The 15,673-nt window shown below is 28.2% G+C and overlaps 1 protein-coding gene across 3 annotated transcripts; it reads right to left on the bottom strand.

The window, feature by feature from the left end:
- Positions 1-1,960: 1,960 nt before the first annotated feature.
- On the bottom strand, positions 1,961-15,339 carry LOC117171882 (transmembrane protein 170B). Of its 3 annotated transcripts, none has more exons than XM_033359527.1 (5): positions 14,608-15,337; positions 10,314-10,528; positions 10,103-10,229; positions 7,678-7,783; positions 1,961-3,801 (listed from the first exon to the last, which is right to left on the bottom strand). In XM_033359527.1, the coding sequence occupies exons 3-5, from the start codon at positions 10,125-10,127 to the stop codon at positions 3,606-3,608; spliced, it is 327 nt and encodes a 108-aa protein (XP_033215418.1). In that variant the 5' UTR covers positions 10,128-10,229; positions 10,314-10,528; positions 14,608-15,337; the 3' UTR covers positions 1,961-3,605. The 3 variants fall into 3 exon arrangements, with proteins under 3 accessions (XP_033215418.1, XP_033215417.1, XP_033215416.1); XM_033359526.1 differs by having other exon boundaries at positions 10,103-10,137; positions 14,608-15,335; XM_033359525.1 differs by lacking the exon at positions 10,103-10,229 and having other exon boundaries at positions 14,608-15,339.
- Between the last annotated feature and the right edge of the window lie 334 nt (positions 15,340-15,673).

The raw sequence follows: 15,673 nt of genomic DNA, 5'->3' as shown, positions 1-15,673 counted from the left end.
CATGACTTTTCGACCAAAAAAGATGAATTGTTATTGAAAATCGTAATAGTTGAATTTTCAACCAAATAGATTCATCTTCAACCAAATAGTAGAATTTTTAACCAAAAGAGATGCATTCTCAACCAAAGATATAATTAATGCATTTTGCAATTTTTAAAAATTACTTTCAACCAAAATAGGTTAATTTTTCGTCCAAAAAAACTTTTTCTATAAAGAAGTTGAATTTTGAACCAAACAGATTAATTTTCAAGTAAAAACAATCAATTTTCAACCAAAAATGGAGTATTTGTTCAACTTTCAATCCAGAAGTTGAGTTTTCAACCAAAAAATATGAATTCTCAAAGAAAATGGTAAAAGTTAAATTTTCGCCTAAAGACAATCAATTTTTAACTAAAAAGGGAATACTTACATTTTCAGGTGAAAAAATAATTGTCAACCAAAACAGAACGAATCTTCAACAAATTATTTCAATTTTCAACAAATAAAATAAATTTTTAAAATAGTTTTTCAATTTCCAATGAAGAAATTGATTTTTTATCCAAAAACGATTAATTCTTAACGAAAATTACAATAATTAAATGTTCAAATAAAAATGGTCAATTTTCAATCAAGAATGGAATAGTTAAATTCGCAGGTGAAAAAATAATTTTCAACCAAAATATAACGAATCTTGAACAAAGTAATTCAATTTTCTACCAATAAAATGAATTTTCAAAATATTTGTTCAATGCTCAATGAAGAAGTTCAGTTTTCAAACAAAAAGGATGATTTCTTAACGACAATATTAACAAGTTCAATTTTTGAAAGAAATAAATCAATTTCAGCGAAAAATAGAATAAATTTTCAATTGAAAAAATTAATTTTCAGCCAAAAAAAAACGAATTTTTATAAAAATAAGTTAATCTTCAACCAATAAAATAAATTTTGGATAATTTATTTATATTAGGTAGTTAAATTGTCTGCCAAAAAAGATGAATTTTTTTTTAACATAATAGTTGAATGTTCAACCAAATAGTAAACTTGTAACCAAGAGAGGTGAATTCTGAACCAAAATATAAGTATACTTTACAATTTAAAAAAATTAATTTGAAAATATTGAGAAAAAAAGGAATTCTTTTTTTTTTTTAAAGGTGAATATAAGGGATTGAGGGGAAGAGTGAGATTTCTTGAAATATTTTACTTTATACTTAAAATTGTTAAATATCAAGATTATAAATGTTTCGTTAAAAATATTAAAATTATTTCTATTTTATTTTTAAGAGGTTGAAAACTGTGGCTTGCTGACCGAGTAAAATCGCTATAAAAAGAAATCTTCTAAAGATAGAAATGGGCCATACCGGATCAATCAAGAATATGCGATTCAATGGCATATTAACTATTCAAGATTTCGGGATTGCAAAGTAACTTCTTCTAATAACTAATAGAAAAATAATATACTTTTATTTTTCTTCCTCGCGAGCAAGAATTTTTCTAAATTTATATTTCCAAAAGGGTACATTCTTTTTAATTAATATAACTCTTATTCTAAATTAATTACAAAATTTTGTAGTCGAATTCCTTGTCTCCTTAAGGTCATTTACATAATTAATTTAAAAACTTATTTATAGCTTTTCAGGTTTTGTAATTTCAATCCAAGTTTAAAAACTGGCTATTTTACAAGCTTAATATTTTTCTTCAGAACTAAAACCTTATACAATACTGTATTTAATATTTAATAACAAGATTTTTTAATATTTGCATTCCAATTTTAATCAAAATATTCCACTACTTTCTTCTTTTCCTTTTTGTGTAATTTCGTTAAATGAGTCCGACTTGAATTAATTTAGTTGGCAACCATGATAAATCGCTGAAGAATTTGAGGTCAAGTGACTAATCAAAATTTAGTCCTCATCAACGCTAGAAAAATTATGGAGTGCAGTTAGGAAAGTAATAAAATTTCTGTTAATATTACATTAGTCTTTTTATTGCTTTATGCAATTATAATACAAAATTCAGCACATATCGCGACGCTCAAAATATTAAATACAATAATAATCAAGTCAAACGTAAAGAACAGCAGAGATATCATTTATTCGCAAGCGTGATAATTTCGGAAGATTTTTTTATGCATTACATGCCTCGTTTAATTTTTATTTCCATTTAATCAAAAATTAAATATTAACTCTTAAAAATTTTCAAGAAATCAAATGCATAAAAAAGATCTTATCATTTCAACCCCTCAGTGAGAAAAAAAATGGTATTTATATATTTTAATTCAGGAAAATACATTTTTGAAATTATTTAAAGTTTTCTAACACATCTGAAGGCACCAAAGGGTTAAAAACTATGTGTCAAGTGATTCGTAGAAATTTAATTTACGGATAGGTGTGATTGAGGTTACTGATATTATGAACTATTATACTTATAAAACAAAGTAAATATCTATTTTTTAAATGGGATAGTTTGGTAGCCAATTCTGCATAATTATTTCTATCAGCCTGTGAACTCTTAATAAAATAATATTAAAGAGACACATTTTTCTGAAGAAAAATGCAATATTATTGCATAATTAATGCAATGGAATGCCAACCACTTTATGAAAGACATCAGTGAGCTATTGTGCTGAAGTATTCGTGCGAATACTCTATTGCGAAACTAATTATTAATAACTGAACTAGTGAATTACAATAATATACAGAAACATAAAGTCACGCCGATATTTATATAAATACGCTTTGTACATTTAGACACTTTTTTTAACTGACCTTTTTACATAACTTATTTCTTATTCCTTATGCCTTCTTTTATATATACTTTTATTTATACATGTATATGCATATAATGCCTACTTGTTTTTACCGCAGAAAATCTTAAACTAAGACTTAATAAAATTTAAAGCCAAGTTTCAATTCAAAGCAACACAGAATGAGAGACTTTACATTTTTACAAAATCTGTAGACAAAATATAAAAAATAATTTCTCTAGTCTTGACTATAAGTTCACAATCAAGCAGAGCGAAAAAAGCTTTTCGTACAGTATATATTGAAGTTCTTAATAAATTCAGTCAGTTTATAAAAGAAGAGCGAATCGATTACTGTAATTGACTTTCATACACAGATTATCAGACATATTGATAATTAATTAAATATTTAAAAAGATCTACAAACATTCATAGATTTTTTCAGAGATGTCCGATTTTGAAGCTTCCATTATCCACAAAAAAATCAATTATAAGGTAACGAAACCAATAGCTGAATTGTACGTTGCTGCACATGCAACACGTTATTTTAATACTTTTTTATTATTATTCTAATGTGAAAGAGACTAAGTGGCTTACTACTGATGTCGTTACGCAATTCACAAGTAGTTTAGAAGACAAAATAACAATAACAGAAAAAAACATCTACGAAATCTTGGATGAAACAAAAGTATCAAAATTCGATAGAAGAATGATTGTTTCTTTTCTTCGGGTCAGTCGAATTTTGAGCCTTCAAAGACAACAATTTAGAATAGAATACATTTAGAATTTCAGCCTTGGATAACTTGTGCTTTGACTTATAAAAGGTGAATTGATAAAAAACTTAAGTTCGTTGTTTGCAAGTAGGAGGATAATATAAGATCCAAAATTATAAGGTTGCTAGAATTCTTGTAAATCCAACACAAGCAGCCACGACGGTCTGTCCGATACCCCAGACTAAGGCATATAAAGGTGACATTTGGTAGCTTGATGCTTTGTACACACAAGCAACTGCTGCTGAACTAAGAACTCCTGATGTTAGCGGTAGTAGAAAGCCCATTATTATAATTAGCAGCGGGAAGAACCTTAATAAAAATTAGTTTTTTTATATTGCATTTCACAAGTGGGTACATTTCAAGGGACAAAATTAGAACATTATTTACAGCAGGGTATTTAAAGCGTATCTAAAGTTTTTTTTAGGTATAATTTTTATAGTAAGGAACCATTCAAATACAAAGAACCCTGGATTTAGGCCTCCTGGATTTAGAAATACCGAGAATTGACGCCGCGCCGCGATTATGGGTGAGAGTAGCTGCGTAGGGTATGCGGTGCTCGTTCAGGCGCGACAAAACCGGGGCGTTGCGGTAAGGCGCTGTATTCTGTCAGCCTACTTGTGTAACTGCGTCATGACGTTCCGACAGTTTACTCGATGCGGGAAACACGCGAATAAGCACGATGGCGAGCTCACGTCGAGTAGTAGGAGCGCTCCGATGCAATTAGCCAACTGAAGCCGATGGGACTGATCGGTTTATTTCGTGCGATCGAATGAGTTGAATGAGCCTGTATTTGACATTGACAACAACGCCATATGACACGCGAATATATATCGCGAAGTAGTATCTCGAAGTTATTGAAGCAATAATAATGAAAAAGAGCAGTGAATATCAATTCATTTTAATGAAGAATGTTATACTACGGTTGAAAATTAATTTTTTGCTATAAGATTTATTGTTAATATTTCATTAAAATTCAAATTTCATCTGAATTAGTGGCGCTGCTGTAGCTACCAATAGGCTACACGATTCGACAATGAAAACAAAGAAAAGAATAAGAACTATTGGATACACAGAGATAGAGAGAGAGAGAGTATGATCGTTTCGAAACGAAAAGTAACACCTGTCATTGGAACACAATCTGACCTTCTCTGTTTATCTTACACGGTAGAAAGAGTGTTTCTATCGACTTCATACATCGTAGTCCCACTGTGATATTTTATAATATCAAACTGTCAAGTGTTGACGTGAGGATAGTGAAAACTGTTTTTTTTTCGTGGACAGTTTATCTAGTATTTTAAAAAGTAAGTGATTTTCTGTCAAATGACATCTTCGTAGATCTGATTATGAAGCTGCGTCGCATGCATTGTATGCCATTACGCAGAAGTAAGTGCTTCTCCACTTGGAGTGTGGACGTGCGGTGTTTTGGTGAAAATACTTATGTTTGTTTGGATACTGCTGTCTTCGAATTGTTTAATCAAGTGAGCGACAGAGTATTTGAACCAATTATTCAAGAGAAAGCTCTCCTTTTAAACGAGATGCTTAGCGGCCCGCAGACGTTTAAAGTACGTTAGCAGGGAACACATTCATTTTAACGTGTAAGAGTGAACTTTCTTCCTCATTCCCGTAAAATATTTAGTTTATTCGTGTCTCCGTGTTGAAGAAACAATTATCAAAATATTTTTTGCCGCCGGATAATTTTTTTTCTATAGAAACGGTTCATACGCCCTTGACTGTTTACGTTCGGAGTCAACATAAATCGGGGAGATCCGCCCACCGTCAGTTCCAAAACTAATCCTATATCCAGGGTTCACTGTATTCAGTGCCGGATCATGGGGAGGGCTTTGTGGTGCTAAAGCACGGGGGCCCGCGCTAGTGAGGGGCCCCTTATTCCCCGAGGAAAAAATAGAATACTCAGTCAAATAACCCGGTTATACAGAAAAAAATAATAAAGGATAGAATATTTGAAATTGTATAGATCTACTATGGGCGACGAAAGACTATCCGCATTGTCTCTTCTTACAATCGAAAAGGAGTTACTTAGATTGATGAACTTCGATGACTTGATAAAAGAATTTGCTGAAGTAAAAAGTAGAAAAAAATATGGTTGCTATACTATTCTCTGTATTTTTTACGTGTAAATAAATTTTTATTTGTTGTTATTGAAGTGAATTTAATTGCATCAAAAACTCCTCTTTAATGAGAACGCATGTGCCGTTTATTTCGTTTCTAAGGATTCAATTAGTATGTTTAATTTAGAAAGCTTTGAAAAATTATATATTAAAATATATTCTTAAATGCGTTAGCACAATTTATTAATCAAATAACAATAAAAACATAATTATTTATGTCCTGAATTTGTCTCTAAAGTATAGTTGATAAAATTAATTTGGGTACTACATAAAATTTAATGTAAACCGCTACCAATTACTAAATTTTCAATTAAAAATAATGCATTTCCAACAAGAAAGATGCATTTTTAACTAAACAGTTGAATCTTTAAGCAAAAAATTAAATTTTCTACCAAAAAACGCGATTTTTCAAAACAAATTCATGAATTCCCTAACAATAGTTGTATTTTCAACTAAAAGATCAATTTCAAACCAAAGGTTCATAGATGAATCTTGAACAAAAAATGGAATAACTAAATTTTCAGTTTAAAAAATTACCGTAATTTTCAACTAAAATGATGGAATATTAAATTGGAATAGTTCCATTTTTAATTACAAAAATACAATTTTCAAAAGAAAAAATAATCATTTTCAAAGAAAATATCATAATTTCATATAAAGTGATGAAGTGTCAACTGAAATGATGAATATTTAATTAGAATACTTAAACATTAAACCAGAAACATGAATTTTTTAAGAAGACGATACAATTTAAAAGAGTAGTTGAATTTTCAAGTAAAAGTACCCATTTTCAAACAAATAGTTCCATTTTAAACAAAACAAGATCAACTTTCAAAGAAAAATGGAATTGTTAAATTTTCAGTTTAGGAAATTACCAAACTCATGAATTTTCAATTAAAATTAAGAATCTGAAACTGGAATAGTTTAAATTTAAACAAAAAGATAAATCTTTAACTGGGGAATTTGAATTATCAAACAAGGAAATTAATTTCTAGAAAAACAAAGGAAGAATTTTCAACTAAAAAAGATAAACTGTCAACTAAAAATTGGATTGTAATATTCTCAGCCAAGAAACTAATGTTCAACCAACGATATCAAATTTCAACTAAAATGATGGAGTATTCAATTGAAAGAGTTACATTTTCATTCAAAAATAATTTGGAAAGAAAAATATTCCCTTTTCAAATAAAGTGATGAATTTTCAACTAAAATTATGAATCTTCAATTGAAATAGTTGAATTTTATACGAAAAAAAATTTTCAGTTTAAAAAATTACCAAACTGATGAAATTTGAAATAAAATGAAGAATCTTCAACCGGAATAGTTCAGTTTGAAACCAAAAAGATAAATCTTTAACTGGAATAGTTGAACTTTAAACCAAAAAGATGATTTTTCAACCGAGAATATTAATTTCTACCAAAAAAGACGAACGTTCAACTAAAAAAGATAATTTTTTATATAAAAATTGAATAGTTAAATATTTATTTTTAAAAATTATGTTCAACCTAAGGGATTAATTCTTAACTCAAATGATTGAATATTGAACTGGTATAGTTAAATTTTTAGCAACAAAAAATTAGGTTAATGCCAAGAAAAAACGAATTTTCAACAAAACAGCTCGTTTTTCCACTAAAGAGATGATTTCTGAATTAATATTATGAATCTTCAACCAAAAAACATTTTTTCATAGAAGAGTTTAACTTTCAACCAAGAAATTAAAATTTCATTCTAAAAAAAAAAGATGAATTTTAAACAAAAAAACGTAATAGTTAATATTAAAAAAACAAAACAAAATTTAATTTTTAATTTAAAACAGTTGAATTCAACAAAGGAACATATGAACTTATTTATATAAATACAGTATTTAAAAAGCTACTTTTACAAATTAATAATCATTGTTATTCAATTTTATATTAAATTTTTTTTTAATTAAGCACGCTGGCGAAAAAATCCCTGAAATGTATAGGTTTTTCCAAGTATATAAAAACTCCTTGACCATTCCAAAGTTTCCAGATAAGACAGAGACGCCCTGTTACATAATATATAGCATACGTACTTTCCATATTTGTGTTTTCGCAAGGTGGCAAAGCAGATCGCTCCCGCGATTGTGTGAACAAAAATGGAAGAGAAGAGGGCCCATAAAAATATTTGGTACCACATCTCTGAAACAAATATCATGTTATAAAATTTAACTGAAAAACTAACTAAAAAGTTAATTATTTCAGATTTAAGCCGAATATAAATTAATTCAATAAATTCTGGAATCATGGTGGCCACTCACCCTACAAAAATAAATCTGGGCTATTTTCCGGTCAAAAATTACTTTTCGCTTAGTTGACTTTTAAGCGTTTATAATTATAATTATTCAATACTAACTGCCTCATTATATCAATTTTGAGACGAATTTAACATTTTAGAACTCCAAGGTACAACACTACATCATGTAAATTAGTTTAAAAGGGAAAAAAAGAAAAATTCTTTTAAATAAAATTACTGTCGCTAACATATTTCTAAGATTCCAAGTAGAATTATATTGCATTTCCACCAAAAAATTTGAATTTTTAACCAAACAGTCGAATTTTCGACCAACGAAGATGAGTCTTCAACCAAATGATGACATTTTCAAACAAACAATATTCAAATTTAACCAAAAACAGTTGCATTTTGAATCAAACAGTTGAATTTTTTTACGAATATTCAACGAAGCAGTTGAGCTAAAGCAACTAAATTTTTAAGAAAAGAATTGAATTTTCAACAAACAAGCACATTTTTACCCTAAAAAGATTACCTTTCATCCAAAAGATGAGAAAAGTGATCGATTCTTAATCAAGAATATGATAGTAGACTTAAAAAAAAAGAATTAAATTTTAACTAAAAACATGAATTTTCAGCAAGAATATAACTTTTAAACGACATAATTGAATTTTGAACGAAATAATTTAGTTTTCAACTAAATAGTAGAATTTTAACAAAAATAGATGAATTCTAAAAAAATATATAATAGTAGACATTCCAGTGAAAAATAATTAATTTTCAACTAAAAAAGATGACTTTTTAACCAAATAGATCAAATTTCAACAAAATAATTAAATTTTTTATCGCATTTGCAACTAAAAGTGAGGAATTTTTGAAGCAAGAATAGTACTTTTCACTTTAAAAAAAATTAACTTTCAACCAAAAAAGATGATATTTCAAGGAAAAAAGATGACTTTCAAACAATATAATTGAATTTTGAATAAAATAATTTAATCTTCAATTAAATAGTCGAATTTTTAACCAAAATAGATGACTTCTGAACAAAAAATATTATAGTAGGCTTCCCAATGAGACTTCCCAGTGAGTAATTTTAAACCAAGAATAGTAGACCTTTAAATCAAAAAGAATTAACTTTCAACAAAAAAAAAATACTTTTTAACCAAATAATTTAATTTTTTAACCAAAGAATTAAATTTTCAATCAAATATTAGAATTTTTAACCAAGAAAAAAATTCTAAAAAAAAAATACAATTTTTCTACTAACAGATGAATTTTCAATTCAAAAGGGCCAATTCTCTATCCAAAAAAATCAATTTTCAACAAAATAGTTGAATTTTAGAGCAAAAAAGATGACGTTTTACCAAAACAGTTGTAGTTCCGACAAAATAATTTGATTTTCATCTAAATAGTAGAATTTTTAATCAAATAAATGAATTTTCAAACAAAAAAGATGACTTATTAACAAAAAAGTTGAATTTGCAACAAAATAATTATTTTTTCAACCAAATAGTAGAAATTTTTATCCAAAGGAAATAAATTCTAAACAAAAAATGAAGATTTTAGTACAAAAAGGTGAATTTTCAATACAAAAGGACTAGTTTTCTATCCAAAAAGATTATTGCTCAACAAAACAGTTGCATTTTTGACCAAAAGAAATAAATTCTGAACCTAAAATATAATAGTAGACTTTTCAATAAAAAATAATTAACATTCAAACAAAAATAGTTATATTCTGTTAAAAATTCTATTCATTCAGTTCTCATTGAAGCGAAAAACGAGAAAAAGGGGAATTTTCTTGAAAGCAGGAGAAAAAGAGTAACTTTTTAAAAAGGGGGAAGAAAAGGCACATTTTATCAATCATGATTTAGGATCTATTATCGCTTTTGTGATTGAAGATTTAAGCGATTTTTTAATTCATTTGCGAAAAATTTTAAGTATACCTAAATTATAACTTTACTATGCCAATTATGCGAGACCTATTATTTATTTTGTTTATTTTATTTATTACTTTATGCTTTTCATTATGCGAGACCATATTTATTGCAAAAGTAAAAACAGATTTAATCAATTTTCGGTTTTCAAAAAAATTCCCGGCTATTTCCCGACTTTTTTCCTGTGCGCAAAATTCCAGACTAATTCCCGATTTTTCCAGTCAGTGGCCACCCTGTGAAAGTAACTAAATACTTAAAGTAAAATAAAGAAAAAATAAGGAAAAAATCACGTACCAAGAAACGTTTTGAGGACTTCCATGATGTTTGGACTTTGTGGACAACAAATAAAATCAATAAATTAAAGTTAAAGGACTAACTGAACACTTAAGAGTCCGTATGTTTACTTATGGCTACGTTGTAACTGAAGAGGATTAAAATTCAAAATTATAACAAAAGTAGTCACTACTGATGTAATTATAAATGAGAGAAAATTAAAAATACTTACCAGCGAATGAAGTCAATGGTGTGTAAAAGACACTACCAACATTATTCGCAGATTTGGTGCCAGACTGGGAATGAAGTGCAGTATTTTGTAAAAGTACATCGGGCATTTCTAATCCTGGACAGTGTCTTTCAAGACGCGATAAATGCCCTAGATTACTGATCAAGTTTCGTCAGCTTCAAGTCTCATTGTGATGCCGTGATGGTCGAAAATATTTTCTGAAAAAAAAAATGAAAATAAGGAAATTCAGTTCAGAATTAGGAAAAATAATAGAACAAATAAAAATTTTAGCGCGAAAGGAGCTAAAAAATGGGAGAGTAAGGGAATTTTTTCACGAAAAATAGTAAAAATAGGAAATAGATGTATCTTTACATATAAAAAACAAGCAATCTTTTTATAAGAATTTTAATATATTTTTTAATCACGTTAGGAATGGATGTACACTACGTACAATCAACCTCGAAAGTTGCATATCTTTAAAATTTCCTTTCTTTATAGGGAAAAGTCACAATTTTTATTTAATCCTAATGATCAAGGTCTCATTTTATATTTCGAAGGATTGTCTAAATTTCTATTTGGGTTGATTTTATTTCTAAAAAATTTATTGAGAAATCATACAGTTATTGTTATAAACAGTCATAGTTTAAATTTTAATCAACACCATCAAAATATAATTGTAGAGAATCCTTCAAAGGATAACATTAGGCCTTGATCATTAGGATTAAATAAAAATTGTAATTTTTCCTTAAAGAGAAAGGAAAAACTACACTTTTAAATAACTACTGTTAAATAAACAATTTTGACCTGTATTACTTTTTTCTGAAGTGTGCTTCGAAACCTCCATCAAGATTTACAGAAATTCATAATAGATTTTTTTGTCGATTTTATAAATCATTTTAAAGATAGGCAAATTTTTACATTGATTGTACGCAGTGTACATCCTTAAATGATTTGTCCATTAAAGAATATATTACCAAACAATTAATATACTTAGATGGTCTGGAATCCATTAACGACGATATAAAAAAGTCTGAACAAAATAAAATGTGTCAAATAAACAATTCTTATGATTAAAATTGTTCTCACAATCAAACATATTTTCTCTTTTGAAAAATTTCATCATGAACAATTAAATCATGTTATTTATTAGAATTATTAATTTAAAAGAATTGTTATTTCGTTCGAAAACATAATTTTTTTAAATCCTCCACATAAACATTTGTAAATTTTGTATTTGTAATATGTAGAGATGGAACTTGAGAGTACTTACTCAACACAGCTGATAAACCTAAAATATTTCATTATTTAATAATTTAACTTTGTACATATCAATTTAAAAAGTTTGATATTTTTAATAGCTTCAAGTTTTTTTTTGAATTCTTAAGGATGTTATAGGTGTACAGTCAAGTACAACATTGTATACTCTTTGTTTTAATTTTTTAAATCGACAAAAATGTTTGTTTAAATGTAATTGTTTACATATTTGTGTTTTCTCATCAGCTTTAGGCCAAAGTCGAAATTTTAATTCAATTTTAATTTACAAAAGCTCATTCTATTCCTTGAAATTTCAATTATATTTGCTACGTTCTTATGGGCATGTGACACAGACAAATACCTATATTACCGACCTCACTTTATCAGCTCACTGAATATTTTTTTGAACCTAAGAACTTTCTTTGTAAATAAAATATCGAGCTAAAACTTTGAAAAATGTATTAAAGTACAATAAAGTACGTTTAGGTACTGCATTTTGGTAGGAACTTCACTGAAAATTATTTCATCTTTTTTCTGAACCTCGACATTTTTTGAACGTTCGAACTTTTTTATACATAAAAGATCGCTCTCAAACTTTGAGAAATGCAAGAGCCGAAAGAAAACTACGTTAAAGTACAAAGCTCAATAACAAAAGATGTAAAAAAAATTTCAACTATCAATTCCAACGGCATCAGCTGGTAACGTTGTACACGAAAATACGAACCCTCTAGAGCCTCGTCTAGTGGCCGCCAGGGTTCGAATTTTCGTGTACAACGTTACCGGCTGATGCCGATGGAATTAATAGTTGAAATATATTTTTTTACATCTTTTATTGTTAAGCTTTGTACTTTAACGTAGATTTCTTTCGGCTCTTGAATTTCTCAAAGTTTGAGACCGATATTTTATGTATAAAAAAAGTTGAAACATTCAAAAAATGTCGAGGTTCGGAAAAAAGATAAAATAATTTTCAGTGAAGCTCCTACCAAAATGCAGTACCTAAACGTACTTTATTGTACTCTAATACATTTTCCAAAGTTTCAGCTCGATATTTTATTTACAAAAAAAGTTCTTAGGTTCAAAAAAACATTCAGTCAACTGATAAAGTAAGGTAGGCAATATAGGTATTTAGCTGTGTCACATGCCCTTATGGAAACTATTTTATTTGGAAATAATTATACAGATTCATTTTATTACTTTCAGGATCAATAATAAATTAATTTATGAAATTTTGTATTTAAATTTTAAAAACTTAAATGGATTATAATAAATAATCTTTAATAAAAATATGAAACTTTCATTACCGATCTAAGTCAAACTTGGTTAAAGTTTTCTGCTATTGGATAAGTCTATTTTTACGATTTTGCACTCTTCTAATGGCGATAAAAAATCTGACAAGTTCAATTTCAATACGTTTTTACGCCTTTTCCATGAATCAAAAAACTTTGCCAGAAAAAAATTTGACCTTAGAAAATGAAAGTTACGAACTAATTTGACTTTTTGGAAAAAGGCCTCTTTTTCCACTTCAGCTGAGGTATTGTCCTTTACGATCTTTGAGGCTAAAAACTGGAATTTTTGTATGAAAATAAGCAATAAGTGATTTTTAAGAATCTACCAGCTGTTTTGGCTATTTGTAACTCTTCTAAAGGTGATAAAAAATTGTATTCAGTATAGTTTTGAGAGCTTTTTTCACGCCCTTTCCTTCCATAATCATTTTTTGTAAAAATTAATAATAAGTCTCCAACATATCTGAAGATTCTTAAATAGAAACTTTATTGATTGTGAATTCCCTTTTGTTAAAGCTCCTTTGGCCTTAACGAAGACATTCTCGTCACGTATCTCGTTGGAAAAAAAGGTCAAAAGCAAATATTTAAAGCTAAATTAGGCCAGCAAATTCTTATTAAACATTTAATTGTAGCAAATTGTAACACATTAGTCAACCTTTTTTTCGTTTGTTTCATGTCGTGTTTTACGATTCAATCAAAAACTAGCATCCTATAAACAAAATGATTAACAACAAATTTGTAGGTCTTTTCTGGATGAACCATTTTCATCTAATCATTTTTTTTCAAATCTTAAGAGCTTTAATCCAAAAATTTTAATAGCATGTTTCACGATTAAAACGAAAAATATGTCTTACCAAAAATATAATTACCAAAAAAAATATGTCTTGTGATCACTGGAAAGGACATGAAAACCCCTATCGAAACTATGCCGAGAATATGATTTTTTATCGCTATTTGAGATACAACTCGGATTTCAACTATTAACAGCAAATGTTTAGATCTTTTTTTAAATGTAATATTTTGGTTTATTCATTTTTTTTTCGTATCTTGCATAGTTTTAACGAAAAATAGAATTTTTTATTCTTAACAGCATGTTTAGCAATTTTTCCATAATTTAGGAAAACTCAACGATTTTAAAAGAAAAAGCATGTGACTTTTTTTGAGATAAAAAAAATGAAAAAATATGCCTCTTTTCAAGAAAGTCAAATTACTTTTTCCCAATCATTTTTGAAGGTGAAATATTTATTTTTTTCAAAAATTCTTATGATAATGGAAAGGGCCTAAAACCCCTATTGAAACTATACTGGATAATATTTTTTGTATCACCATGAGGAAAAGAGGGGAAAGGGGAACAGGAAAGGGGAACAGCAAAAGGGGAAACGCACAGGTACTGAAACTGATTTAAATTGAATCATACAAGTACTGAAAGGAATTCAAAATCACCTTTTTACTTTAAATTACAAATAAATTTGAAACTGTACAGTACTTCTTGTTAGTTGGTATTTAGAAAACTAAAACGTACATCATTTTTCTACATTACAATCAAATTAGTATTATCTAACAGGAAAATAAGATTAACGCAAGAAAAGTCAACAAATCTGCTTAACAAAAATTGAGGTTATGTAACAATTTTTTTATTTATGCATTAAATGATGTTGAAGTAGAATATACCAGTATATAAAATGTTTGAAAAAGATGTCTGACAATTAAAATATATTCAAAAATATGAACAATATCAGTATTCAAAAGATAATACATACCGTCGATATAAAAATCGTTCTGTCACCAAAAACGCAATGCGTTGATCCATGAGGCTTGAATTGCATATTTTTCAGAATTTTGATCACTAACACTTAATAACAAACGTAATAATGAATTTCATTCGCAAAGGATGCACAAATTTTAAGTCATTTGAGTTTGAATGCACATTTTGGTGCATCAAATTTCGATTCTGACCTGTCGAACACTGCACTAGACATTTCGACATTCGACTCGATGACGTAAACACAACAGCGAAATTTCTTAAATTGTAAATTCCATATGGGAAAACACTTTTTTTATTTTTATAATACCGTGGTTTACTAAAAATTACGAAATTATCACCTATGTGAGATATTATCACTGAAATCGCAAAACAAAATTTAACAGCTGTCATACTCAGATTTGAAATATCGCGCCTGTAAAGATGGCGGAACCACTCCACTGATTTTCAATATAAATTCCAATTTCCCAATAAATATGAGCAAAATACAGAGAAAGCCAAAAAATAACCAACCCTAAATTATATAAGGAATCTAGATCAATATATTTTTCTACGAAAGTTTCAACAAATGTCAAATTTTTAGGTTATGCGCGATCTTGATGGCTGAGGTTCAGGTTATGTAAAAGAAAGGGAAGATAATTTAAAGGATTTAAAGCATTTAATAGAACAAACACACGCTTTGAACAGTATAATCTAGCAATAGACTCCAAATTTAATAAATTCATTAATAAATTAGTCTACAGGAAAGACCAATTATAATGATTCAAAAAATGCATGCTCGTCGCGCCCCAGGCGGTAAACTTCAACACAATCGCATTCCAAAACGCGTTTTTTGTTTACGGGGATTTCGGAGTGGACGGCAAAAACTCCAAAGTTGTGTTTTCTCTTTTAATTGTATAAAAAAATGTTTGTGTTTAAGGTTTTGTGCATTTTAAAGTTCTGAAATTTGTTCTGCAAATCTGGATTGTTTATTTACTCGCTGGACGCCACCATGAAACATTTTTATCGCGTTAAAATTAAGCCATAAAATATTTTTCTAGTTCCCATTTTCTAAGAAACCGGGA

Source organism: Belonocnema kinseyi, chromosome 4 (assembly GCF_010883055.1).
Source record: "Belonocnema kinseyi isolate 2016_QV_RU_SX_M_011 chromosome 4, B_treatae_v1, whole genome shotgun sequence".
Taxonomy (NCBI): domain Eukaryota; kingdom Metazoa; phylum Arthropoda; class Insecta; order Hymenoptera; family Cynipidae; genus Belonocnema; species Belonocnema kinseyi.
The sequence above is the reverse complement of the archived record's forward strand: the minus strand, read 5'-3'. Positions and strand labels throughout refer to the sequence as shown.